Genomic DNA, 25652 nt, shown 5'->3' with positions numbered 1-25652 from the left:
AACAGCACGATCTCTGTAGACTGTTTGGAGTCAGGGAGTTTGGGGTGCACGCCGTCTGGTGTGTTTTGACCTTGCATTAAATTGATTTTGGTTAGATATTTAGTTGTTATAAATGATAACATGGCCATGTCCTTAGTCAGGTGAAGCAGTTTAAGCTTAGTGACTCATTCAACACTTCTTCACCCCACAGCTTAATAGCAAGAGTTACACAACAAAAGTTTGATTAGGTGTTTCACAGTGTGTGTGATGCACATACACTTACCCTCAAAGTGGACAGAGGCCACACTGAAACTGTGTCACCGTTCTGCTGTGGTGCACGTATGATAAAAGCTGATGTGTTTAGGGATGTCTCCTCTGGGATTAATAAAACTGCTATAGATCCTATAAACTACATTTCACTGGAACAATGTTGGTCACACTCCTCCTCTTGCTCTGTCTTGAAACAGAGCATTGATGGAAAAAAGAGAAAAAAGTGAGAGTGTTTGTGTGTTACAAAGGAAAGAGCAGCCAATAACCTACTACTGATAATGGAATAGCTGCCAATCGCTTAACATGTTTTCATTTCCAAAAAGCCAAAGACATAATAACTTAAGAACAATGGAATAAAATTTTAGAACCAATACTGTTATAAATTTTTGCACACACTGTAATAAATTGTTAGATTAAATTAGATTAGATTGATTGGCTACTTTATTAGCTGGGTTAAAAAATCATCACAAATCTAATAACTGGACCCAGTAATGAAATAATATGTTTATATCACTTTATTTGTATTTTATTTACTAGCTATAAAGTATTATGCACACACGCACACACACACACACACAGTGTTATTTCCATCACTTTTGGGGACATTACATAGACTTCCATTCATTTCCTGGAGACTTAACCACCACCTAACCACAACAACAATCATTGCTTGCCTAATCCTACCCCTTACCTTAACTCTAACTGCAGCCTCACCTTAAAACAAGTCTTCACATTAATATTTAATGATTTATGTTGTGGGGACAGCTACGGGAATATGTGTCCAGTGTCCACACACACACACACACTCAATAGACCAAACTCAATAAACATAAACCTCTATATAACAATACATAAACAATACTTATCTTACATAAAAGGCTGACCAATTTCTCTCCATGTAGCAGTTTCCTGTAATGCTACTTTTTCCTTGCTTTTTACAGGGAGGTCAGAAGTCAAACTCACAGAGTCTGCAGAGCTGCATGGCTGGAAGTGGTGAGGATTCTGTGTTCTACTCAAGGACACTTCAGCACGGCGAATGGGAGCTGAACACCATACCATGTGGCTGACGAGTAGTTTCTGTAAGCAACATGAAGCCCCTAAAAACACCAAGTCACCTGCCTTTGATTCTATTTTTAGTCAGTGAAAATTGCCTCCATTTCAAATCTGGCAATAGTCTTTATTTATTATGTCAGCACATTTTCAGCTTTCACCCTGAGCTGTTAGCAGGCATTTAGAAAACCTGATAACCTGCAAATGGACGCTTCTGCTGCCATCACCACTGTATGTCATCAATCAGACTCCTGCACTTATTGTCTCTCTGCTGTCTCATTTTGAATACAGGCAGCTGAGCTGACGCGTTGACAGGACGGGCTGAAATTAAAGAGAAGTTCCAGTCAGTATTCAGGCTTTCAGCTGGTAGCCTACCACTGCTCTGTAAAGCCACACCTACTTCATCAGCAGGGTGTGTCTTCTCCTGACTCCATGTCCAGGGAGGTGAACGCGCCTCAGCCACAGTAACGCACCGTGCGTGTCCGTCTATCCGGTCCCTCGTGAAGAACAAATGATGAGCAAAATATCCCGGAAAAGAATTTGTAGTCTGTGTTTACACGAGATGAAAATTAAATGACCCACATAAGCCTCAGTCGTATTGTCACTGATAATTTTACAACTCAGAAATATATTTTGAGGAATATGATGAAGGTAATATTGCAAATTATTCACATGGATATATATAAAAAATAATCCGAGCCCATGTTTATCTCATAACAATGAGAGGACATGCATAACAAACACTCCCCCTGACGCTGTGAAATTGTGCTGAAGCACTTGGTGGTTTCCCAGAGACGCAGTTTGGCAGAGCGCAGCGCACCGCTGAGCGCGCCGCGCAGCTCCGGGCGCACCTGAACAGTTAGAGCGGTGTTACCACCACTGAGCTGCAAACAAGCTGCCCTGAGCCACACACACACACACACACACACCTCTGCAACATCTGTCACGTCGTCGCTAATGGACATCGGAGCAGTCAGAGTCTGTGCTGATGTGAGTGAGCAGCCCAACGCGTCTACCTTTTCGGCGCCCCACTCGGACCAGATGGCTTTTTCAGCGCTCGTCAGACGTTTAAACGCGTTTAGATTTTGAACGCTTAAACGGGCGACTTTAAGAAGCCTTGAAAACTCCACGCGGACGTGTGAGCGCTGCAGTAACTGAGCTCAGTGTTAAGTGTACTACAATGTCCCAGACCATCTGCATGGAAAACTTAAAGGCATGCTGCATACTGATGGGTATGAACGTGCGAGCGAGCTGAAACAGATGGACACAAGCTCAACAACACACTGGGTAAGTCTGACAAACCGGATCTGTATCACGTTACTGGGTGGTTTTTGTTCCTGTAAACCACAAAGGGGTCGAAATACGCGCGATGACGAGGAAAACACTGGGACATCCAAACATTAAACACACAATCTTTAATGAGAGACGCACGGTCTGTCTCCTCCTTTTGTTCTGTTTCGTACATGTAACGAACTTCTTAAGTTTCTTTCTAATATGTCATTGGTTTCCCTGTAGAGGTAGGGGCTCCAGGGGCGAATGGTTCTCAATTAATGTTTTCATAATATCCTTCTGGAACCCTGTAATGTTCCTGAGGGAAATGTGAGTGCTTGCACGAGTGTCCTTATGGTACTTAATGTCTCCTCCTGTTAGAGTCTTACACTATTCCTATGGGGAGCATTATAGTGGTACTATAGGCTGTTTGCTTTCATTTAGAGATGTCTCTGTGGACATTAAATAGGCTCCAGTCCTCACTTTTGCTTTATATGCTGGCTTTTGACTCCCAACACAACTCTACTTTAAATCTGATCACATTTGTGTGAGAGCAGGAGCACTGTGCAACTCCCCTTCATCAGACAAACCGTGCCTTTCTGGGCCATTTTATGGATAATTGGATTTGCCTGTCAATATCTGAGTAAAGGAGATACCTTAAGTAGATGGGAAGCTTTTAAAACAACCCCCTCTTACTTTCTTGTATGGATTGTTGTATATACGTGTAACTGCCTCCCCATGCCGGGGTCATTAACCTGTTGATGTGTGAAGACGGATGCTCGTGGCTCTCCTGCGCACTAAGCACACACGCCAGTGGGCCCTTGAAACCGAAGAGAACAGACTAATGAGAACAGATTGCACCGAATATGGCAGCCTCTTCTGTATCGCAGTGGTTTTCAACTTGTTTTGCGTGTCAGGTTTGCCTTGTAACCAAATGCTATGGCAGTTTATTTCACCCATTAGTCCTCCTCCTCCTCCCCCTCCTCCTCTGTAGCTGAAGGTGAGCAAAAGGAAGCAAAGAGTTCGGTGGGCAGACAACCTGTAGACTCAAGACTGGAAACTGATGTTCTACTTTTGGTCTATGCAAAGGAACATAATCAGAATGTAAAGAGAAGAGAGATGTGTCACAATATTCAATAAGCAGCCGTTCTTAATTTTTTTTGCATTCTGCTGTCTATAAACTCTCTGTCCTAATAACAGCTACTGTGCAAACATCGCATTCTCTGCTTTCAGGCTCTCCATCAAATAAATCCCTTCCCCATCCAGCACTTTGTTCAGTCCATAATCCCGATTCAGCTGGGTGACGCTGACTGCACGTTCCATTTTCAATTAGAGATTCTTCTGAAACTTATGAAAAGCTGTGCTAATGTGAAGTGTGATAGACTGAGCATCGAGTCCTGAAGTCTCCTGTAGTAATGCAGGCAGACGTTGTATTTTGGATGGGCCCATGCAATAGTGAATGGGTCAACATCTCCAAAAACGACAAGAAAAAAAAACAAAACAAAAAAAACAAATTGAAGGTGTGCTTAGTGCATTTGGAGACTGGCCTCCTTAAAAAATGGAAAGAAAAACAAGACAGCAAATGCTTCCAAACAGCATATGGTTGCGTTCATCACATCTCCCCTGAATCACCAATAAAGCATCTTTTTAGTGAGCCAAAGTTTGGCTGGTCAGTACAGTCATCACTTTCTTTGACTCAGAATGGAAATGTGCTCTCCATGTCTGCCCCTCCGACTATTACGTATGTGATTATGTCGTGATAAGCACTCTTCCCGTGATTATTGCATTTCAAGTGAGACATTTTGCGTCATTCTAGATTATGAAATCGTTTTCTCTCTGCTGATTGCTGCTCTGCTTCTGAAGGCAAGAAACTTAATTGTCCTCATATTCTTGAGTACAGACTGTCACAAAAAGTCGCTCTGAGGAGAACCAATCAGTCTGATTTAGCAGCAGGTCAGATCATAGTTCAGAAGAGCTCCGTGTCTCATAATAGTCGTCTGCTTCAGGCCTTGGACGAAGATGAAGATTGAGTGGATGTATGCAGGCAGATCTATCAGTGATGCATGGGCTGCAGATTTATGCAAAGAGGCATGTAAATTATATTTGCATGAGCAACTGGTGGCAAGAACAATGCAGAGTTTAAGAGTCTTCTTCAGGTGTTATTACTGAGGATGGAAAAAGAGAAATGGGACTAATCCACCCCAGGAAATATTTCTTAAAAGAAGCATCTTCAACTTCCAGCTTTTGGAAAGGGAAAGAGGGATTAGGGAAGGTTTTTGACTGACTCTTTTGTCACAGATCCAGATTCAGTATCTGAAACTCAAGTCACAGGTCACAAAAGCCTTTTGTGTTGAATCACAAAGGAAAGAACATGACCTCATATGCTGTACTCAGCTCACCTAATGAGGATGAGGAGGATTTAAAGCACAGTTTTACCTGAAATGAAAGAGTTTGTAAAATCCTTTGTAATTGTTGCTTTGATGGCCTGGTTGGATACATTAGTAGGTTTGTTTTCTATGTGTGAAAATCTTGCTTCTGTTTGGGGTTTTTTTTATGGCAGGACACAAAGCAGAATTATTTTGACAGGCTCTACATTCCCATTTCCCATTTCTACAGTCTGATGTTTTTATTCATAATGGAACAGTGTAAACTGTGCTTTACTCTGTTGACTCTTCATTTCCTTTACATTTACTTTGAGAGTAGCAGGGCTTCAAAACTAATCCATTAAAAGCACAATTCGATGCCTAAAGATTCACCAGAATGAAGGAAATGGGGTGTCTTATGTGACTCATGACTTAGTAAGCCTTATCGGACATGTTGTCCTTATGTGGGGCTCCCTTGAATTCATTCTCTCTGTGCTCCTGAAGCCACCCCTGGGTGCAGTGTCATGCTCAATAAACTGCTCCTGTCAGAAGCACTTTGCTGAGTCATTGTAGAGGTGCTGCTCCCTGACCCCTTCCCTCGGAGAGAATGGCCTGTTTCAAAATGATTGGCCTCACAATAGAACAGCAAACTCAGAGGATAGCTAGAGGAGTCCAACTCTTGATTTGTTATGATGATGTGCCCGGCCTCCCAGCATCGGCTCCACTGCCTCAGGTCCAGTGCTCTCAGTCTTAGTGAGTAAAGGATCATTGTCGTGTTGATATAGTTGCAGCCTGTGCTCTCTGGATTGTGTACCCAGATGCCCATGTTAAATAAAACAAGAAATGTCTCAGCTTGTTAAGACAGCGTGGCTTCAGACATGTGTAACTGAATTGAATTAGCTTTTTTCAGAAGAAATGGAAAGTGTCAGTCCACGCTGAATGACTAGAAGTAGTCTTTTTTTGTTTGATCATCAGCTTTTTTGATCTAGCTTTTTTTTTTAGATTCTGTCCTACTATCTGCTTTTTAAATCCCCTGGCGGTGTACTGCACACATACCGTGTGAACACCCCTGACCCGCCCTCCCCACTGAGACGGAACTGCAGTGCCCTCCATGTTTCCTCAGCTTCTGAAGCAGTAGTTCGCAAACTTGTCAGACCCTTTAACCATTTGATTTAATTTTGCAACATTGAATTACAGCTGTATATTATATTATATTATGTTATATTAGTCAAATTTATTACAGTGTGTTAAACAATGAAGATACATTTACTTCCCATGTGTTCACATCTGGCTCATTGTGCTGTGATTAAGTTTGTGATTTCCCACAGTTTGTTACACAACAATTTAAATTGTGTGATTTCAGAGCCTGGTGATGCAGTAAATAGAAAAACAACATTATTATTCTATGTATTGAGTTCAGGAAGCAACCTGACATGGAGTTGCTTTTGTTTCAGCTTTCCTTTGCAGTTTGCAGACTCCGGTGAAGCTGTCAAGAAGTTGACTATTTATGCCTCTGTCACTTTTTTTTATAGTGTTCTGATCTTGGTCCAATAAGAAAGGTAGTTAAAAGACTTAATTTTAATATTCTGTGGATCACTTTAAAACAATTTACAAATGTCTCCTGCGTTTTTACTGTCTTTGACCGAGCTTCCTCTCACAGTCAGAAGACATGAAATTTAAGTGCCTTTCAGTCTGGGACATATGTCTGGGAAGTGATTAGTGTTATTTCGAATGGTCACACTGAGATAAGGTGAAACAAAAAGCATCTGATTTAAAGGTATGATCACACCCTACATAATAGCATAGCAAACTGAATCCACACAGCTACACTAAGTATTTGGTTCTAGAGGACTTGTGACATAGTAACCGCTTGTAGGACTAGTTGTTAATTAATATTTAACAACTTCTGACTGCAAGTTAACAAGCTCTTCAGCTTGATCACTAACTGGACAGGACATTCACGCAATATATCTATTCAGGCTTTGTTCAGCAGTTTATACTCTGGTCAAAAAAAAGTAAATGGTGCAACACAGCTGTAGCAATAAGCATCTTCCTCCATTTTGGCTCTTTGTTCTGTCAAAGTTCAGCACTGTCATAACAGCTTGCAGTTGGTCAACAGCATAGACTAGCAGCAGGATATTTGGATGTACTTTGCCTCTGTGAGCAAGTGCTTTAATTGAGGCAATTCAACTGGAATGAAGTGAATGATTTTGTTTATAAGCTGACCACCATTGTGACCAGGCTGTTAGAGAGGGGCAAGAGGGCCCTCAATTCTGACACTAAAGATTGGGGTATTAGATATTGTTTGACCATCCAACAAGCTTTTAGGCGTGCTGTTGCCTTTAGATATTTCATTGACTGACTGTCTGGAATGTTTGATAGAACAGAGACAGAGAGATAGATCCTCTGCAAATGTGGAAACAGTATAAAGACACTGAACAAATGCACAGTAATTGCTGACTTTTCTTTTTTGCCCTACAGAGACACACTGTATTGCTGAATGGGTGACAAACTCCCAGACACCTCACATAACTTGTGAAGCCCCCCTCTCATCACATTGTAAAGGACAGGGTCCCCCAGCAGAGTGGCAGTGATGTACCAGGAGGTGGCCTTTCTGGCAGGCAGCACTGAACACCAGTTCACCACCTTCCGCTTCAACCGTGTGGAAAACCCACAGGAGATCACCTCCAAGAAGGGTTTGTTCTACAAGCGAGCCCAGCTCCTGCTCCAGCCTCAGCCCCGCCAGCAGGATGGAGATGAGATTGGCCTGGCTGATGGGGCAGCCATCATTAACGTCGGGGGAATCAAGTACCGCATCCCCTGGTCCACGCTGGAGGAGTTCCCCCTGACACGGTTGGGAAAGCTGCGCAGCTGCAGCAATGAGGCCGAGATTATGGACGTGTGCGACGACTATGACGGCAGCCGCAATGAGTTCTTCTTTGATCGAAGTCCATCGGCCTTCCGCACAATTGTTACTTTCTTAGCAGCGGGAAAGCTACGGCTGCTCAGGGAGATGTGTGCCCTGTCCTTCCAGGAAGAGCTCCTGTACTGGGGAGTGGAGGAGAACAACCTGGACTGGTGCTGCCTCAGGAAGCTGAAGCTCAGGCAGGAGGAGTACAAAGAGCAGCAAAGGCTGGACGAGGAGGATGCCGAGCTCACCTCACCGCAGTCCTGCGAGGAGAGCCAGCAGCCTCCTGGGGTGGGGGCACAGGAAGAGACCCATACGGGGGGCTGCATGCGAAGACTGAGGGACATGGTGGAGAACCCCCACTCTGGCCTGCCAGGGAAGATCTTTGCCTGTCTGTCAGTCCTATTTGTAGCCATTACTGCTGTGACGCTGTGTGTCAGCACCATGCCAGACCTCAGAGAGGAGGAGGAGAGGGTGAGTTCATGCTCTTTTTCACTAACCAGTTTTCTTTGCCTATTGTGTTCACAGCTTTAGTTTAAATTTTCCAAATGCATACGTGGTTACCAATAAATTTCTTCCTCACAATTACTGGATTATCATTTTATCCAGGAAATGCAGCAGTTAGCATCAGAATCATTTAGCAACCAGGGACATTCCCACAAACTTTCAAGGTGTGTCTGAGCTCTGAAGGTAAAACAAGATTGAATTCCTAATTTTTGAAAAGTAAATAAAAAAGCAGTAAAGTATTATAAAATATTGTGGCTCTGGTGGAGTAAAACAACATGCTCTCTATGGTGCCTAACTGCAGAACAAATCTTAAAACCATCACATACAGAATAGATTTTCATGATGAACACCGTAGTTATGACATTAAATAAAACACGTAACTATAAATTGAAGAAACTCTGTTCTGAGGATTCCTTTTTTTCAAAACAGCCTTAGGGATGTGAATGCTTCACAGCTGCTACAGTAGAATTCAGATTATGTTGATGCAGCAGCCCACATACAGAGTCTTCCTGGGCTTTATTGTAAATCATCGTGACAGAGACAGAGGCGAAGGCTCAGGGACAACGAGGCTTCCTCTCCATTCACTTGAATACCAGCTTATTGTGCAGCCCTTCACCATTTCTGCGGTATACATTCCATTATGGCAACATGAGATTCATGTTCTCTCAAATGTATGTGGTAATTGGCAGTGCATACACAACACTAAAATGAAAAAAATAAATTCACACATCTTCAAATGAATAGTCTTTTTGCGGCTTGGGTATTGGCAAAATACCAGAGATATTCTCAAATGGAGTTGGGTTTTGCTTGACCTGCTTCCAAAAAATGAATATGAAAAAGCTCAAATGAATATGAAATAAGATTATTACTGTTATATAACACGAGGATTATGCAAACTGTAGCCATGAAATCTTAATCTGTATAGTTAAAGGCTTGTTTACCTAAACCTTATGTCGACCAGCTGACTAGTAAACAATTTTGAGCCTTAAATGGAAAATACATTAATAACAGATGATTTTTGATTGCCATGTACGACTGTAGATGGCACTTTAGAATGCATCTTTGATATTTCAATTACAATACAAAGATTCTGTGTGTTCTTATTACCTCAGTAAACAGTTTACAAATGAGTTTTTGGTCTCAGTCACTAGTTTCCAGTCTTCAATACAGCAGGATGTTCACTCTGTAGCAGGATATGCTTTAGGAGGAGGAGTTCAAGAGGCAATCAAACACAAGTGGTTGTTTGGAAACCTGATATACACATTCACATCAACATTCATGTCTGTTGCTGCTTTCTTCAAGAGTGCTAATATCAGCCCAAAATGTTTCAAGATTGTTTATTAGGCTCAGTTTTTGAAGAAAACTCACAAGGAGGATCTAAAAGTCACCCATTTTGCGAGGAGATGACGAAAGTTGGAGAAAGTTTGCAGAATTCCGTAGCCTTGTCCTCAAAATGAAGTTTCCGGGTTTTGGGACCAAAATCAAAACCCTGCCTTACCCATCGTTTTTGGCAACCCACAGTGTAGCTGTAGACTCTGTGCACAAGTTCTGGGCTGATGGATAAACTGTCGTTGCTCAAGAAAAAGCGATGCCAAAATATAAAGTTTTAGTTAGTTTGTTCATGTAACTGATGGAATGACATATGTCATGTTAATTAGTAAACTTTAGAGGCAACATATGTTTTTATTTTGATGAGAGACAGGCCAGCTAACCAACACCTTACTGCCTTACTTGCTCTATGTGTAAGGCACAGATGTGTGACTAGTAAATATCTTTTCGTTCTTTTGTCATACTCTCAGAAAGAAAGCAAGTGTATTTCCCAAAGTGTAAAGCTACTCTTTTAATTAAAGTATGCCCCAAAGAATATGCATATGATTATAGCAAGAATTGTATTGGTAATTTCAAAACAATATGGCTGAAAACATCCTAAAGCAAGAATCTGTAGGACTTTTCAAAACAAAATGATGATACTTCTAACTTAGAATCTCTGGTCTCTAATTAGATCTGAAAGTGAGAGCAGAGCACATCTACTTGTTGCTGCATTTAGCTTTCATCTTCATAGCAGGAAGAGAAGTATTTCTACCTCGGGCTTTAGTTCCCACTAAGTACAAATGTTGCCACAGTTTATGATAAGTTGAGCAAAAAAAGCATATTAGAGCTGACGATGTCTTCCTCCCAAGCCTTTTCATGTCTGTGTTTGGCTCAGAGGCATGAGAAAGCCTTGATGATCTGGCTTCCAAACACCTTTGTATCGCGCTCTTTCACCTCTTGAGTGACATCAGCAGACCATAGTATGATTAAACAACAGCTCCACAGCTTTTTTCTCTGTCAAAGATATGCCTTCATCAGCTGGCTCAGAATGGTGGGGGTGCTGGTCTGAAGGGCGTAAGCTTGAAAGGAAAAATCAATCAGGAAAACAAAGCAGTGAGCTGAACGAAGACCAGATTAAACATAGTTCCATCTCATCGCTATAAGTGTCATCTGTTGTTACACGCCTGTACGAATCTGCAGCTTTAATTAATTGAATCACAAGTGCAACAAGTGTGATTAGGGACTCACTATGTTTCAAACTCCGGACAGCCAAAAATGTCATTGTAGCACTAATTAAGCACCCAGAGATGCTTCAAAAAGTGAGTCTCACTCCTCCTCCGTGAGTAACTAGTTCATTAGGAGTGAGAACCTAAGCTGAACCAACCATGGGAGGCAACCCCGAAAACGCAAGGGTTCATGGGTATAATGAGGTGGCTGTCATTCTTGGAAAACCTAACATTACACAATGAACGGAAGCAAACCACAATCTGACACTTCTTTGTGTCTTCTTAACCACCACAAACATTAGAGACAGTAAATTAAAACTAAGTTCTAACCCCAAGTGCCAAAGAAGGTGGTGAGAGGACATGTTACTCAAAATGCTACTTTGTCTGAACAGTATTGTGAGTGCACTTTTGATTACAATCTCTGGCTGGCTGGCAATCAATTTAGGTGTACATACATGAATCGGAAAAAAGAGACAAGTTATACAGTCATACTGTGTGCTGAGGGAGAGTATTCAGGGTTTATTTGTGGAGCGACTCCTTTCATCATTACGATGCTTCTTTTGGTCCTGCTCTGAAAAGTTATGGATGCCTTCTGTGAGTGGGCTTTGTTTACTGTATTATCCTCATCCATCGTAATGTAAAGCAAAATGTTTCACGACGTGAATATGAATCCAGCTCAACTTGGTGAAATCTCTTTACTAATTACCACATCTCCTTAATTCCAGTTCACCCACTCACCCTCCTCCACTACTAGCTATCAAATATTCATTAGCTTTGATGGCTGGTTATTGACATCTGTAAAGATCCTCCCAATGATAATGAAACTAATGAAATACTCATTTCCACAGATGCCCATTTCAATATTGCGATATACTGTGTTTGTAATGTATAATGTATTTGAGGCTGAGTTATAGCTCCAGTGTTGGCTGTATAATGGCAGCAGTGCTCCATGTTCGATACACTTCCTTATAGTGCTAAACCTGCCTAAATTTACCTTGACTAGTTAGTTTTTAGGGTTAAAAGATACTAAAATGCTTCATAGACCTGAGGGGAACAGCAGTGTCAGGTGATTATCTAGAGGTCTGTCACTTCAAGCGACCCCTTTCACATACGCCTAAGCTCTTCAAAGCATCTCAACAATTTTATTTGACAAAAATTAAATCATGTTATGGAGCTGTGAGATGTGTCATATGCGGATTAAAATTAAATTGCACAGTGAAGCAGGAGGGCAGTGCAACCTAAACCCAGGAAGCAAACGTCTTTAAGCGCTCAGAAACCACAAGTTTTTAAGCAGTCGCATTCAATGGAAAGCACTTAGCCTGGCTGTATAATGTAATGAGGATCTTCGGAAAGCATTCAGTGGCTGGGAGACCTTTCTCTACCCTCTCTCTCTCACACACATGAAAAAATGAAAAGAAAAAGAAAAAGAGGGAGAAGCTATATTGCATTTCACATTTTATGGTCCCTCTTCAACACTTTCTGGATGAATAGAGGATTAAATATCTCAAGTGTTTTGTCAGTTTTTCCCTCAGAATTGCTTACTCTCACATATCTTTGAGAACTGTGTTCTTGTCCATTTATCTCCTCTGACAGCCCCGACCATGGACCTAACCTTTCAGTGACTCTGCTTATGCCTCAGAGACCTATACGCTCCATTCTGATGCAAATCCCAGCAACTTTAAAGTACACCCTTACCTCAGCCATAAATCATCACAGGGAGTTAGAACTCAAAGGGTGTGGATGGGTGGAAGAGAAATGTGTGTAAATGCTGTAGGTCAATAGAGAGATTTTTGTCTTACTCTTATGCTGAAAATAGGAGGTGCACACCACTCATTTGTTCTGACTGTGAGTTAGACATACTGCTGTTCGTGTTTAGAGAAATGTGCAGCCCATCATGATGGCGATGATTTGTGCTGAGTCGAGGATCAGTTTCTTTACGAACCACAAACAAAAATTTACACATGCACATTCTCGTGTATTATGCTGCAACTTTTAGCACCTTCTCCACCTTTTTAACTCTCACTCTTTCTAAATGTGGTAGGTGAAATAGAATGAGTACCAACATATTGTTAAAATTAAATACAGTTATATCAATTTACTATTTTACAAAAAGCAAATAAAGTCGCCCACCTGCATGGTACCATCAGTGTATCTTATTTTTTTTGATTTATTAATAAATTTACGTTTCATGATATTGATTTTATAATTTGTGCCATTTGTTCTAAAGTACATTAGGCTGAACACTGAGTCACTGAACACTCAATCAAGTGTACTACACTAGATCAACATATATGTGTACTTTCATGTATTGAAAACTGAACATTCTATAGATGTCAGTGCAATTTCACATTTGCATTACGATTTTGTCATGTCTATGTGCAATCCTTTTGTATTAAACAAACCTTTCTTTCATGTCATTGTCTTGCCTGAATCTGAGCATTTGTAATAGCTTGATAATTTAAGGTGAATTGATCAGCTGACATATTTGATCAAATCACAATGTAGCATTAACCTATATGTTTAGTTTAAATGTTTAAAAGTTTAAATTTGGAGACACCAGAGTTCATGGACTTCCATACGTTTTAGCAGGCTGGTGCATTGCCATTTGGATTCAGGATTGACAACATACAAAATTAAGACAGTAAAAGAGGTTAAATAATGTCATCCTCCAAACCTCTGGTGACTCACTGCTAATAGAAAAATGCTTCAGTTGTGCTTGCTCTAATTGCTCCTCCCTGTGGAGCTCCAAGCACACCCAGCTGAAAAGCCTCTCAACACATGAAGAGGGAACACCATTGACTCTAAGTATTAGAAAATCCTTCTCCTGTTACCGTACAGACATTTTGCATTAGTAAACATTTGCAGCCAGAGTAGTCTTTCTGCCATTAAGTGAAACAATGTCCAGTAATACCCAATTTTTAAAAAAATATTTCTTGCAATGCAACCACAGAGGAAGCACTTTGCTATGTGAATGAGACAAAGGATATTGACTGATGATTCTCCGGGGATAGGAGGATACAGTTTGCCAAAATCTAATCAGAACATGGAGAGGATTTGGAGCCCAGGAGACTGAGCTTTCAAGTTGAGTCTAAATGTTCACAAATGGAATATTGCTTAAAATTATTTATTTTTCAAGCCACTCATTTCATTTTCAGCTCAATTGAGTTGGATTAGCCCTGCTCATAAATGTTAATGCAAATTGTAAAAGCTGTTTGGAACAAAGGAGTTGACTCCTTGCTAGATCACAATAAACCAGAAACACTCTGCACACACAAGGAAGCAAAACTAGATATTAACTGGACCACATTTACTAAGTTACTCCCTCTGTATTGATTTCTGTCCATCAGTGATAGTGGTTTGTTTTAACATGAGGGGCAAAGAGAGAGTGAGAACAAACACGTCAGGCAACAGCCATCAATATCAATGGTACTTTAGATTAGGCTCAATCAGAAGAAATTATAATGACCCCCATGGGGAATTTGGGTTGTCACAGTATTACAGAACAGGACATAAATAACAGTGTATGGGTATACAGTGTAAAGACACAGTGCTCCTGTTGTTGCAGGAGCACTGTGAAGGGGATAGTCAGCTTAGCGATGACAGCGAGTATGGACAGACCATTGGTCACATGTATGATGCATTCATTAAGGTGTGGAAATGTGTGTAAGAAAATTTTACAGAGGGAGCAGCGTGCATGTATTATGAAATCTGCTAAAGCTTGCAGATCCCGCTTTGAAAGGAATAAAAAATATTTTTGTCCAGCAACGAACAGAAGGCATCAGCTGCAAAGGCTCGCTGCCCTCCCCAAAGAACTGACAGTAATAAATACATATTGACAAGCAACAAAACAGCTTGGGTTGAAGCCAGTTCACTGTGTGAGAGTTATAGCAGTGTTTTCAGGCTATTGAAAAATAAATAATTTTCCTAAAAGATTAAAAGTATTTGATCGATCTCCAGTGGCAGAGTTGGATTAGACCTGTTCTACTAGCCAAAGATGATGTTTATTAAAATCTTCAAAAAGGTTCCAGACAAAACAATGATTATGTTATTATTAAATCAGGGTTTGAGCACAATCTCACACACACGCAAACACACAGAAATGCTGATGAAATTCACTAAACCATAAACCAAGACATTCTGGAATGACTGATAAGATATTATTATTTGGTTATTTTGAGAAATGATTAGAATCACAGCAGGTCACTAAGCTATTAACTTAGTGGGTACACTGGTCCGAGTGGGTACATTTGTCATAGTTTGTGTAACAGTACTAGAGGAAGCTTCTATCTGCTGACTTTTCTCCCTCAGGCTGGTTTCTCTGTACCATTTCCCCCTTTAGATTTGCTGTCTCCACTTTTCCAGGCATCCTAGTTACTTGCAATGATCTCAAATCCCACATTCAATGTCACAGATTTTAAACTGAATGAAAGTCATTTAAAGGTTGTGGGAGAAGAATAAAATTGTGGATAGAAAAATTGACAGTTTTTAGGTATGCAGTAGACAGACATGAGGCCTTTTGCTGATGGTGAAATGCAGCAAGTGAAATAAGCACTAATGGTTATTGAATATATCGTTAAATGTGGGGAACAGGAATTTATCCCAGCATGCACTGGGTGAGTGGCAGAGTACATTGTGGACAGGTCATCAGTCTTTTACAGGGCTATAAATAGACAGACAAATATATTTCCTTTACTGGCTGTGTAGAGTTACCAATTCACTAAAACTGCAGCCAGATGGTAAATGACCTGAATTCTGCCTGTAGAAACATTGTCTTACTTATGGTCTGAGAGAATACTCAGTTCACATTGTCTGCAGGGTATCCATTAATTACTCATGCACTGTTAAACTCAGCACTGTGACGGACACACTCACTGTTTATACAATGTACATATTGGCTACTTTTACACATTGTACATACCTGTATTTTTAAATTTTCTTAAAAAATTTTTTTGAATACAGTTTTTGTAAATACTACTGTACTTGAGATTTTAGTTTTGGTTTATCCTATTTATATACTCTGCACTTTTCTCCTTTCTTGGTCGGGAATACTGCATGTGCAATTGTCTGTAGAAACAAGAATTTCCCTCCAGGGATTAATAAAGGAATTCTGATTCTGATTCTGATTCTGATACTCATAATGGACACTTGCTAGTAGTCCCAGTGAAGTTTCTTCGATGTGTATCAGCCTTTATCTAAAATGATTACCCTTGGCAACGTGAATGCTGTCAAAGCCTCCATTTTTCTGCTGCTGTTGGCATCAGCTGGATATTAGACATAAATTAATTGAAAAGGAAATATTGAATATCGCATTTACAACACAAAATGTAGTCCTTTAGTACTTCAACTTCTGAAGTGTGTGTGTGGGCCAAATCCAACCCTCAAACAACTTCACGCAGGCCATTTTTTTCACTCAGAAAAATTGAAAAAAGAAAGAAAGATTGGATTAAGAAAAAACTTAATCCAATAATAATAAAAAAATTATGTAGTTAGCAGCAACAGCAGTTCACAGTTGTGGTTGACTCCTGCTGCAACAAATAATCTTACAGCAATTCAGCCTAGTGTCATCATTTCATGCTATCAGTGTCAACTGTGCAAGGTGACCAATTCAACACTTAAAGAACAAGCAGCAGATCTTCAAAACCAGCAGTTCATCAGTGAGTGGCAAGGAAAGGGAAGTAGCTATCTATTTTAACACTAAATGAAGCAAAGCCCGTGTCTGTGATTTGCAACAAAAGCATGAAAGAATTAAAAGTGAAGAGACATTTCCAGATGAAGCACTCAAACAATCTGTCAAAGAGCTTGCACTGTCTGCATTGTTTTCACATGTTAAACACTTTGCTCTACAGGTCAGGGAATGTAAATGTGTGACCCACTGGCTCTTCCCTTTTTCTTCAAAAGGGGTAATAAAATAGGTCTGACATAAGCAATGCATCTCACACCCCATTTTCTATTCACCTTTCTATGTTAGGCTGCAGCCAAATGTAGTGAAGTGAAAATCATGAGATCGATTTAAGGACAGTGAGATGGATAGATAGCTAAATAGTCTTATTGTCAAACATACTGTCAAATTATATGCACTGTATGTCAACAATACGCAATGACATTGAATCTTGCTAGCATAATATTAGCTTTCTGCCTCACAGTGGAGCCAAAGGGACAGTGAATATCTACCAATACAGTCGTATCACAGATGCAACTGTCCTGTTCCTTGGTTTTCTGATCGTCCACACCTTTGGTCCAAAGTAAAATATCTCAACATATAATGAATAATAACCTTGGCTCCCAGAGGATGACTTTGGTAACCCCCAAATCTATAAATTTAATTTTCATTTTATATTTTATTTACTTTATTAATCCCAAGCTGGGAAATTACTTCTCTGCATTTAACCCATCACTGATTGAAGCACACACACATTCAACATGCAGTGCATCAAATACAGCACCCACTAAACATCATTCACATGACTGTGTCTCCATGGCCATGTGTGTCAGCTGTGCTTTATATTCAGTGCTGATTAGCAAATGCTAACATGCTAAATGTATACACCACTATAATTTCAAAGTGTTCAAATTTTGCATAATATCTCACAAAAATTATACTTATCTCTAAAACTGCCTAAAAACCTAAAATCTTATAAAGTATATTAAAATAAATAACCCAGTCATTTGTTATTGTTTTGAACTGTTCTGATTTGTCATTTTGGCAATGATGTTTGTGCTCTGCAGTTATGTGTGCCAATGTTTTAACATGGAGCATCAGTGCGACGTGGATGAATTAGGTCTTTGTATATGGCATGAAACAAGTAGAAATGATGAAAGTTAAAAGCGAGCTTTTCCATTTTTATATGCATGTACTTCAACTTCACTTCACCAACTGTTTGTAATAGGAGCCTTTTCATCCTGCATGTAACTGGTTTTATTCTATTTAAATATTTATGAGTGAACACAATGTGCCCAGCAGCTGGTCGCTTCATGTGTGAGAACTTCCAACTATGTCAACCACAAAATAAGACATACTTCTTTGCATTTGCACATTGTATTTAAACATTACAGACACAACCAGTGCTAAAAGTGAAGCCTAGACTTTATGCTTAAAGTGCATAATAAATTTGCCATGACTTAATGATGGAAATCATACTCAGTTCATGTTAATATCCTGAGAAAACACCCACAGTCACATATTTTTTCTGTAAGAATATTCTTGCTTTGTGAAGAAAATTTGTAAGATGGTATCTGGAAGTGAGGGAAAAGAGTTGAAACTCAATCTGGCAGTCAGGCAGAACAAGCACAGAGACACTCTAGCCCAGTGAGGTGAACAAGTAAGAGCAGTAAATAAATTCATTAAAAGCATGGGTGTGCCAAAGACAACCACTTGAAGTCGGCCTGTTTGTGAATCACACCCACTCCAGCCTATCTGTGGGGATCAGAGGTGAACCGTCGCTTCTTGCATTGTTTGGTTTACATGCTTGTCTTCAGCTGTGACAGGGTCAGAGTCCCCTGATCACTGAGATGAATAATCGTGTGCTTTTAATTTGATCCTCTGCGCACACATCAGAGGCTTTTCAGTGTGGAGAACAGGCAGGAGGGAGTGGAAAATGCACTCATCCAGAAAGCCTTTGACGGAGAACAATCCAAATATGCTGGTCATATTCAAGGAAAGGGACGCTATCATTTGCGAATGTGTCACAAGCAGACTCCCTCGTGGACGAACAAGAGCGAATGACAAAGGAAGTGTGATACATACGTGTTAGCCTGTGAAAATGAACGAGCTCCTTAAGGATCTGGACTGTAGCACATTTATTTGTTTTGGCTTCAGACTCATTTTACTTTGGATGGTGAAATGACAGCATGTGGTTAGAGGGTGGATTTTAACTCATATTTGAATCACTCTGCTGCAACAGCAGAGCTTCAAGATTGTGCTGCAGCTCTTTCATTTCCCAGAAACTGATGAAAAGAAAAATGCTTTTGTAAATCCCTTCCTCAAGAACATGAGGACTCAAAGGTGGATTGATAACTCAGACATCATGCGAGTAAGGGATTAGAGAAAGAATCAGAAAATATGATATTGACAATCTGAGATCTAGAATTTATTAAAGAGCAGATAAACTGTATATTTTACCTCAGACAGAGAGAGCGTGTTTTACTGAATCTAATAACATTCAGCAAAAGCACTGTTGCCTCTATAATCTATCCAAATGATTTTGGCATTCTGAAAAGGAAGAATATGAACAGAGATTTCTGGTCCAACTTGGCTTAAAATCATCTGACAGTCTGTGCTCTTAACCTCATAGTTCATTTATTATTTCAAAACAACAGAGTCAAGGCTTGGTAGCAGCTGGTGAGAAACCTATGAAGCTGTGTTTAGACAGATAATTGACTACCTATTGTTAATTTTATGTAATTATTATGTAACTGTGCACAGCCAATGAAGACTTTCTGATAGACTTATGACTAAGAGAAAATAAGATTTCATATGTCCTCATGCTCTGTGTTTACTGCCTTAAAATGTTATTTAAACTGCATTTCAGCGGCTTGAATTTCAATTCTGAGTCTACAGCTATGCGGTTGAGTAAAATGCTCAAATCAACATACTAGCATGCTTACTGTTATAATGTTAGCATACTGATGCATGTATAATGCTCATTGTGTTCACAGTAATGGTTTAACCTGTTATCATGCAAACATAAGCACTAACACAGCTATTGGGGGGCTTTAAACTAATCACAGTCCCGTGGCGGAAAGCGCAGTATGCAGCAACAGTACCCCTGCAGATAATGCTGGAGAATAATTTATAATGAACATTGAACATTTAAAGTGAGGAGGCAAGCTCTGGCATTAAAACGACTAAGTCCAAAAGAAGAGGTAACAGCTGCTAGCTTGTTTACCTTTGTACTGTTACCAGTTTAGAATTTGGGTAACTATTTTCCATTAATCATCTCCGGGGTGTAGGTTGGTGTTTGGCTTATGTTTGGCTTATAATTGCTGTCAACATTCATTGAGTCAGACTAGAAATGTCATGGTAGTTCAACTCAGTTCAAAGATATTTCAACCTGGACCCAAGTGGTTGACAGACTGACAAACCAACATTACTATCCTCATTAAAAAAAATCTAGAAAAAAATTACAATTAAGATGGATTGAAAGTTAGCAAGTGATGCGGACTGGGCTTTAACTGCTACAGGCTACTGCTACACTGTGGAGGTCTGACAGAAGTGCTGTTGTTATTTTTCCCAAAGCCTGTGACAGCACCTATTTCAAATTACTATTTTGAGACTTTAAATGCACTCTGAACAGCTACTTTCCAGTTTCAGAGTGGGCGATTTCTGATCATGATCAAGCAAAACATCTCTGCTTTTACTGCCAGTGCAAAGGCGTAATGGGGACTAATGGTGTTACTAGGAACATAACAATGGGCTTGCAGATCTATACCACTTTTGATCATGATGACTACTTTTTAAGTCCATCTACTCAATATTATCTCTATTTGTTCTTATTCTCTCTCATTTTATTTGTCAGCCTTGACTTTAGCACTTTCTTGCTTCTGCTGCATGAAAAACTGCTACTTCAGCTTTCCTGATCAGTGATTTACATGGTCTTTAATGGGTTTAGTAACTTTGACCTTAAGGGCAAAAAATATGCTTCATGCAAAACTAAGTGTATCCTCTGAAAAATGCATGAGGCGCAACCTGAGAGAAGGATTTTTTTCTGTGAGGGCGGTCAGTTGAAATGACTTCTCTATGAGTGTGCACATTTACACCTGGAGATTACCTTTGCAACCACTGTGTTACCTTAATATCTCACTAATATCATTATACAGTATATTTCTGTATGAGCACGTCTTCAATATCCAAGCCATGTGACACAACAGGGAGAGTCTGAAAAGGCGTTTTGGACGGATCTGTTTCACCATTTTAAATGATTCATAAAGGAAAAATTATTTTAAAAAGTTTTAAAGTAGTCTGAAATGTTTTCTCCATGTATTCTTATATTGAAATGAATCCACACATAATTAACTGACATAAATGAAGCAAGGAATATTTTTCTTCATTAATAAGACTCAAATAATTGCAGAAAAATGAAAAGCATTTTCATTTCTCCTCCAGGGGTGACTTTGACTTAATAACCAAGTAATCTCTTATAATTATAATTTCAAATATTTATGAATGCTATTTCAACCGTCTTGAAAAAATGAATTATCATTAAAAGAGTGAATATTTCAGCTGCCGTAGCTTTTCAGAATCAGTATGGGATTATCTGACTAAGACAATTTCTTTTCTAACGTCGTCTGCACATCTACACCTCTAACACTTTTCTCCTCTTGATCACTCAGGTTTCATATGTAAGTCAATGAGGTTGATGAGATGAGGTAATCACAGCCTTTGTTTCACACTTCATGAATCTTTCAGCACCTCTGCTCTTTGTTTTGATCTGTGAAAGAACAGACCTTTTCTTTGTGAGATCAAATGCATCAAACTCTTCTGTCACTGATGAACCAACAAATCAAATAGTAGGCTTTGACATAGATTCTTAATTACTGACATCATGTTGCATCGCCACATGTTCACACACCTTGAGCAATGACGGGCGGTAATGTTGGTGTGTGATGTAACACAACACTTAATGTCTGTCTTTATGTGCTTTTTTTGTCTCTGCAGGGTGAGTGCTCCCAGAGGTGCTATAACATCTTTGTTCTGGAGACGGTGTGTGTCGCCTGGTTCTCCCTGGAGTTCCTGCTGCGTTTCATTCAGACGCAGAGCAAGTGTATGTTTCTGCGTACGCCTCTAAACGTCATTGACGTAGTGGCCATCCTTCCCTACTATATCACGCTTATTGTGGACTCTGTGTCAGTGGGAGGGAAATCTGCAGGCTCAGGGAATAACTACCTGGAGAAGGTGGGGTTGGTGCTCCGAGTCCTGCGAGCTCTACGGATCTTTTACGTGATGAGGCTGGCACGCCATTCCTTAGGCTTGCAGACGCTTGGTCTGACTGTGAGGAGGTGTACACGTGAGTTCGGCCTGTTGCTGCTGTTTCTTTGCGTGGCCATGGCCCTTTTCTCCCCACTGGTGTTCCTAGCTGAGAGCGAGATGGGCGCTAAGCAGGAGTTCACTAGCATCCCTGGTAGCTACTGGTGGGCTGTGATCTCCATGACCACAGTTGGCTACGGAGACATGGTGCCCAGAAGCATCCCTGGCCAAGTGGTGGCGCTCAGCAGCATCCTTAGCGGCATCCTCCTCATGGCCTTCCCAGTCACGTCCATCTTTCACACCTTCTCTCGCTCCTACTTGGAGCTGAAGGAAGAACAGAGCCGTGCCCTGAGGCAGAAGCTGGACTCACAGGACAGCACCAAGTCCCAGAACAGCGAAGACTCTCAGGAGACGGACAGTTACCAAGGCATCACGGAGGCCGCAGCCTCATCCATTCACCGGAGGAAGTCCATGGCTGTTCAGAGGGCTGCTGAGATTAGGGCGTCCATGCAAACTTAGCTGCTCTGTCTGCCTGTCTGTGTTCAAGCCGCTTCCTAGGAGGCCCTGACACTCAGCGCTGGGACTTCAAAGTTGACAAGCTGCAGGATTGTGAGCAGGGGGGAGATTTCTTCTTTGGAGCTTGAGGTCTCTGCTTTGATGGTGTGAAGCATTTGTGCACCAGAGTGTATCCGAGTTTCTTACATTTTAGAGAGGAGCTGCAGGGGTCTTTTTCCACAAATCTTCACTTTAAAAGATGGTTAACAGTACAATATTCACAATTAAACAAATGAAGTCAAACGACACTAAAAAAACGGACTGAGACAGTAGTTTTACTGACTGCGATTCAGACTTGAGATAAAACTGTGCAAAAGGGAAACCTGATACCAAAACATCACATTTAGATCTCAGTCTAATCATTAATGTAATTGTCTGAAATAAAGCTGTCTGGTGAGATGTCAGACGTAGTTTATTACTGATCTGCAGTATCATCTCCATTCATTAAGTATTCTGTTTGGACAAATTAAATAACTTACTGGGCCTGGGGTTCTGTTAAGGTTCACACTTGTACATGATGACGTCAGCACATTTATTTGCAATGAAGCTACGTTAATTAATCTGCAACATAATAACATAAAAATAATTTATCTGTCAAAGGTCCACACCGTTGGTTGGGAACTTTAGCTCACTGGTAAATGACAAGAGGATTGGTGCCACACTCGTGTGTCTCCATCATAGCTCTGTTTGGTGCAAATGCTTTATGAATAATAAGCTATCTTGGGATACATGTTTATTTACTCTAAAGGACTAGATGAGAAGATACTGTAGCTACCAGATCTGAACATGAAACATAAGCTACAGTCAGGAGACAGTTAGCTTAGCTTAAACACTGGAAAAATTAGTGACCTTTAAAGCCAGTAAGTGTTTCCCAAAAATATTTAACTATTCCCAGTGAGTCAGCAGTCATGGGCTACTAGCATTATTACAACATGTATATAACCCTCTCAGTAATCCAGAGTTTTGTGTGTGAAATTTAAGTATATATCAGTGAGTAAAGAAACAAAGATCTTAAAGACAGAACTTTGTCTGGATTGGGAGAAGGAAAGAGGTCAAAGTCGGTGACCGATCAAGGCAATTACATCCAACATCAGAGACCATTTCTGAACAGAGATTAGCCTTACAATGGCCTTCTCTATAAACAGTATGTACAACTACCTTTCATAACATGATGGACTTCTACATTAGGTTATTTGTTCATCCTAAACTTTGGTCCAAAGTAATTGCAGTGCAAATTGTGAACTGGTTATTCATACTTCCAAAAGGATTTCTCTGATTGGTTGTCATCTCCTGAACTTTTGTGTAGCACCATGATCAGGTCAAAATTTGTACTGGCCAAATCTCCATAAGACTGTCTGTTCATGAACAGGGTCCACTAAAGTTGAATATTAAAGATTTTGTTGACAGCTTAATATGCAAAAACTGCAGTTTGTTGGAGTTTCTATATGAAACTGCAACTTTTTTCACCCAACACTTTAACTAAACAACCATCCAAAGTTATAATTACTGCACTCATTTTCTTTTTGGATAATCTCTGCCATACTGGGGTACAATAACCAATGGACTGAAAAAGTGAATCCTTTAATGCAAATGAAACCAATCAGAGTGTAGGTGTTGTAATTACAGTTTGATTCTCTTCAAAGAGGTTGAGAATGTTATGCATCCACATTCAGGCAGTAGAAGCAACAGACTGCAAATGCTGAAGTCTAAAGCCATTTAAGATACTGCAAATAATTTTCGCGATCTTAGAGGATTTTCTCATATAATTGCAAATACAACACTTTCTTTTTGTTGACTTGAGTGCCTTGTACTTTGAAGTGACACATTAAAAAAACATTTTCCCAAATTGTTGTCAAGTTGGAACCCATCAAAGCAGTGTAAGTGCTTGAGAGTGCAAATTAGGTTCAGCAAACCTAAGGTAAAGTCTGCCAACTCTGAATCGCAGTCACTGGATTAACTGAATCATTAAAAAGCTTGGAAATATTACACAGTGCACTTAAAACTATCATATCTACAATATTTAGGTTTTTAAGAAATGAAAATATTATTTCAATGAGAAGTGGATGGTGCAATGAAATTTCATTTGAATGGAAACTCTACTTAAATGGATTTGTGCTTTTGAAAAATGTAATAAAGATTATGATGAACACAGCCCCATGTGAAGAGGCTTTGATTTAACAATTTATTATACACTGGAACCTTCTTAAATTAGCAAGTTGGTGCGTGCTGTACTTCTGCACTTAGAGCATCCTATGTTGGTTTGTCTGTGGATTGGTTCATGTTTTTTTCCCCACATTATTATAAATAATAAATGAGTTTTGTTTCCAGTATTACTATTGGTGCACTGTGAATTTGATAAATACTGACAGTACTTCACTGAAATGTTCAAGGAAGGAGTAAAAGGAGCCTTTTTCCTTTCAGTAGCACAATCATGCTAAGGGAAAAAACAGACTCTGAAATGAATTTCCCTTATCGCCATGGCCATGTCATTCTAGCTGTAATCTCATTACTTAGTCTTTGAAAGGTCAGCAGCAACCAAGGTGAGTTGAAATAATTTGAACTTTGAGTGCACCGCTCAGTGGCAAGTTCGGACGGAGTGCCACGCCAAGGTGGCATTTGGCCATGTTTAGCATCAATGCTCTCCCCATAGGAAAACGATGGGACAATCAGCACAGTGTGATGGGGACTTTACTAGTACTTGAGGTTTGCGAACTCCAGGTAAACCCTGAAATATTTAGCCGTAGGTCTGTGTCCATGTCAGAGATTTAGCGTAGTGAAGCCTATGATGAAACTGTGTAAATGCGCTTTGACCTTTTGAGGTGACTCCCTGAAATCTTCTTTTGACCATGTGAACATTTTGAGCAGAAGTCCCTTGTGTTCAGTAAAACTATTATGGAAACAGTTTTGTCATCTTAGGATTTAGGTGACATCAAACATTCATCAGCACATAATTTTTCCTAATTTTATATGATATGCAGGCTAATATAATGTTGTTTTTCTTTGGTATAAAAAAATGTGGGAAATGATTGCTGTAAGTCTTTCATTGTCCTTTTAGAATTCTCCAAGCACCCGTATCAAAACTGCATGAACAGACATCCATCATCATTAAAAGTTAACTTTAACCCAGCTCTGTTCTATGTGGAAAAACAATGTCTGAGTGATGCAAACTGAACATACTTGCATTTTGGGAGTTTCAGATGAAATTGTGGAAGTAGAGAAATCTGTATTTTAGGGATGAGGTCATGTCAGAA

At 40.0% G+C, this 25652-nt stretch overlaps 1 protein-coding gene and 1 long non-coding RNA gene across 2 annotated transcripts; one reads left to right on the top strand and one right to left on the bottom strand.

Annotated features, from left to right (window-relative positions):
* Window positions 1–1033: 1033 nt before the first annotated feature.
* On the bottom strand, window positions 1034–2322 carry LOC124074440. Its single transcript, XR_006845853.1, has 3 exons — window positions 2229–2322; window positions 1700–1846; window positions 1034–1620 (listed from the first exon to the last, which is right to left on the bottom strand). It is a non-coding gene; the product is annotated as an uncharacterized LOC124074440 (long non-coding RNA).
* A 125-nt stretch (window positions 2323–2447) lies between these two features.
* kcng2 (potassium voltage-gated channel, subfamily G, member 2) lies at window positions 2448–25389 on the top strand. Its single transcript, XM_046417379.1, has 3 exons — window positions 2448–2586; window positions 7413–8313; window positions 21538–25389. Exons 2-3 carry the CDS (start codon window positions 7525–7527, stop codon window positions 22363–22365), a joined length of 1617 nt encoding a protein of 538 aa, XP_046273335.1. The 5' UTR covers window positions 2448–2586; window positions 7413–7524; the 3' UTR covers window positions 22366–25389.
* Window positions 25390–25652: the final 263 nt, after the last annotated feature.

This window comes from Scatophagus argus, chromosome 17 (genome assembly GCF_020382885.2).
Source record: "Scatophagus argus isolate fScaArg1 chromosome 17, fScaArg1.pri, whole genome shotgun sequence".
Classification (NCBI taxonomy): domain Eukaryota; kingdom Metazoa; phylum Chordata; class Actinopteri; family Scatophagidae; genus Scatophagus; species Scatophagus argus.
Note: the sequence above shows the minus strand (reverse complement) of the source record. Positions and strands in the feature narration are given on the sequence as shown.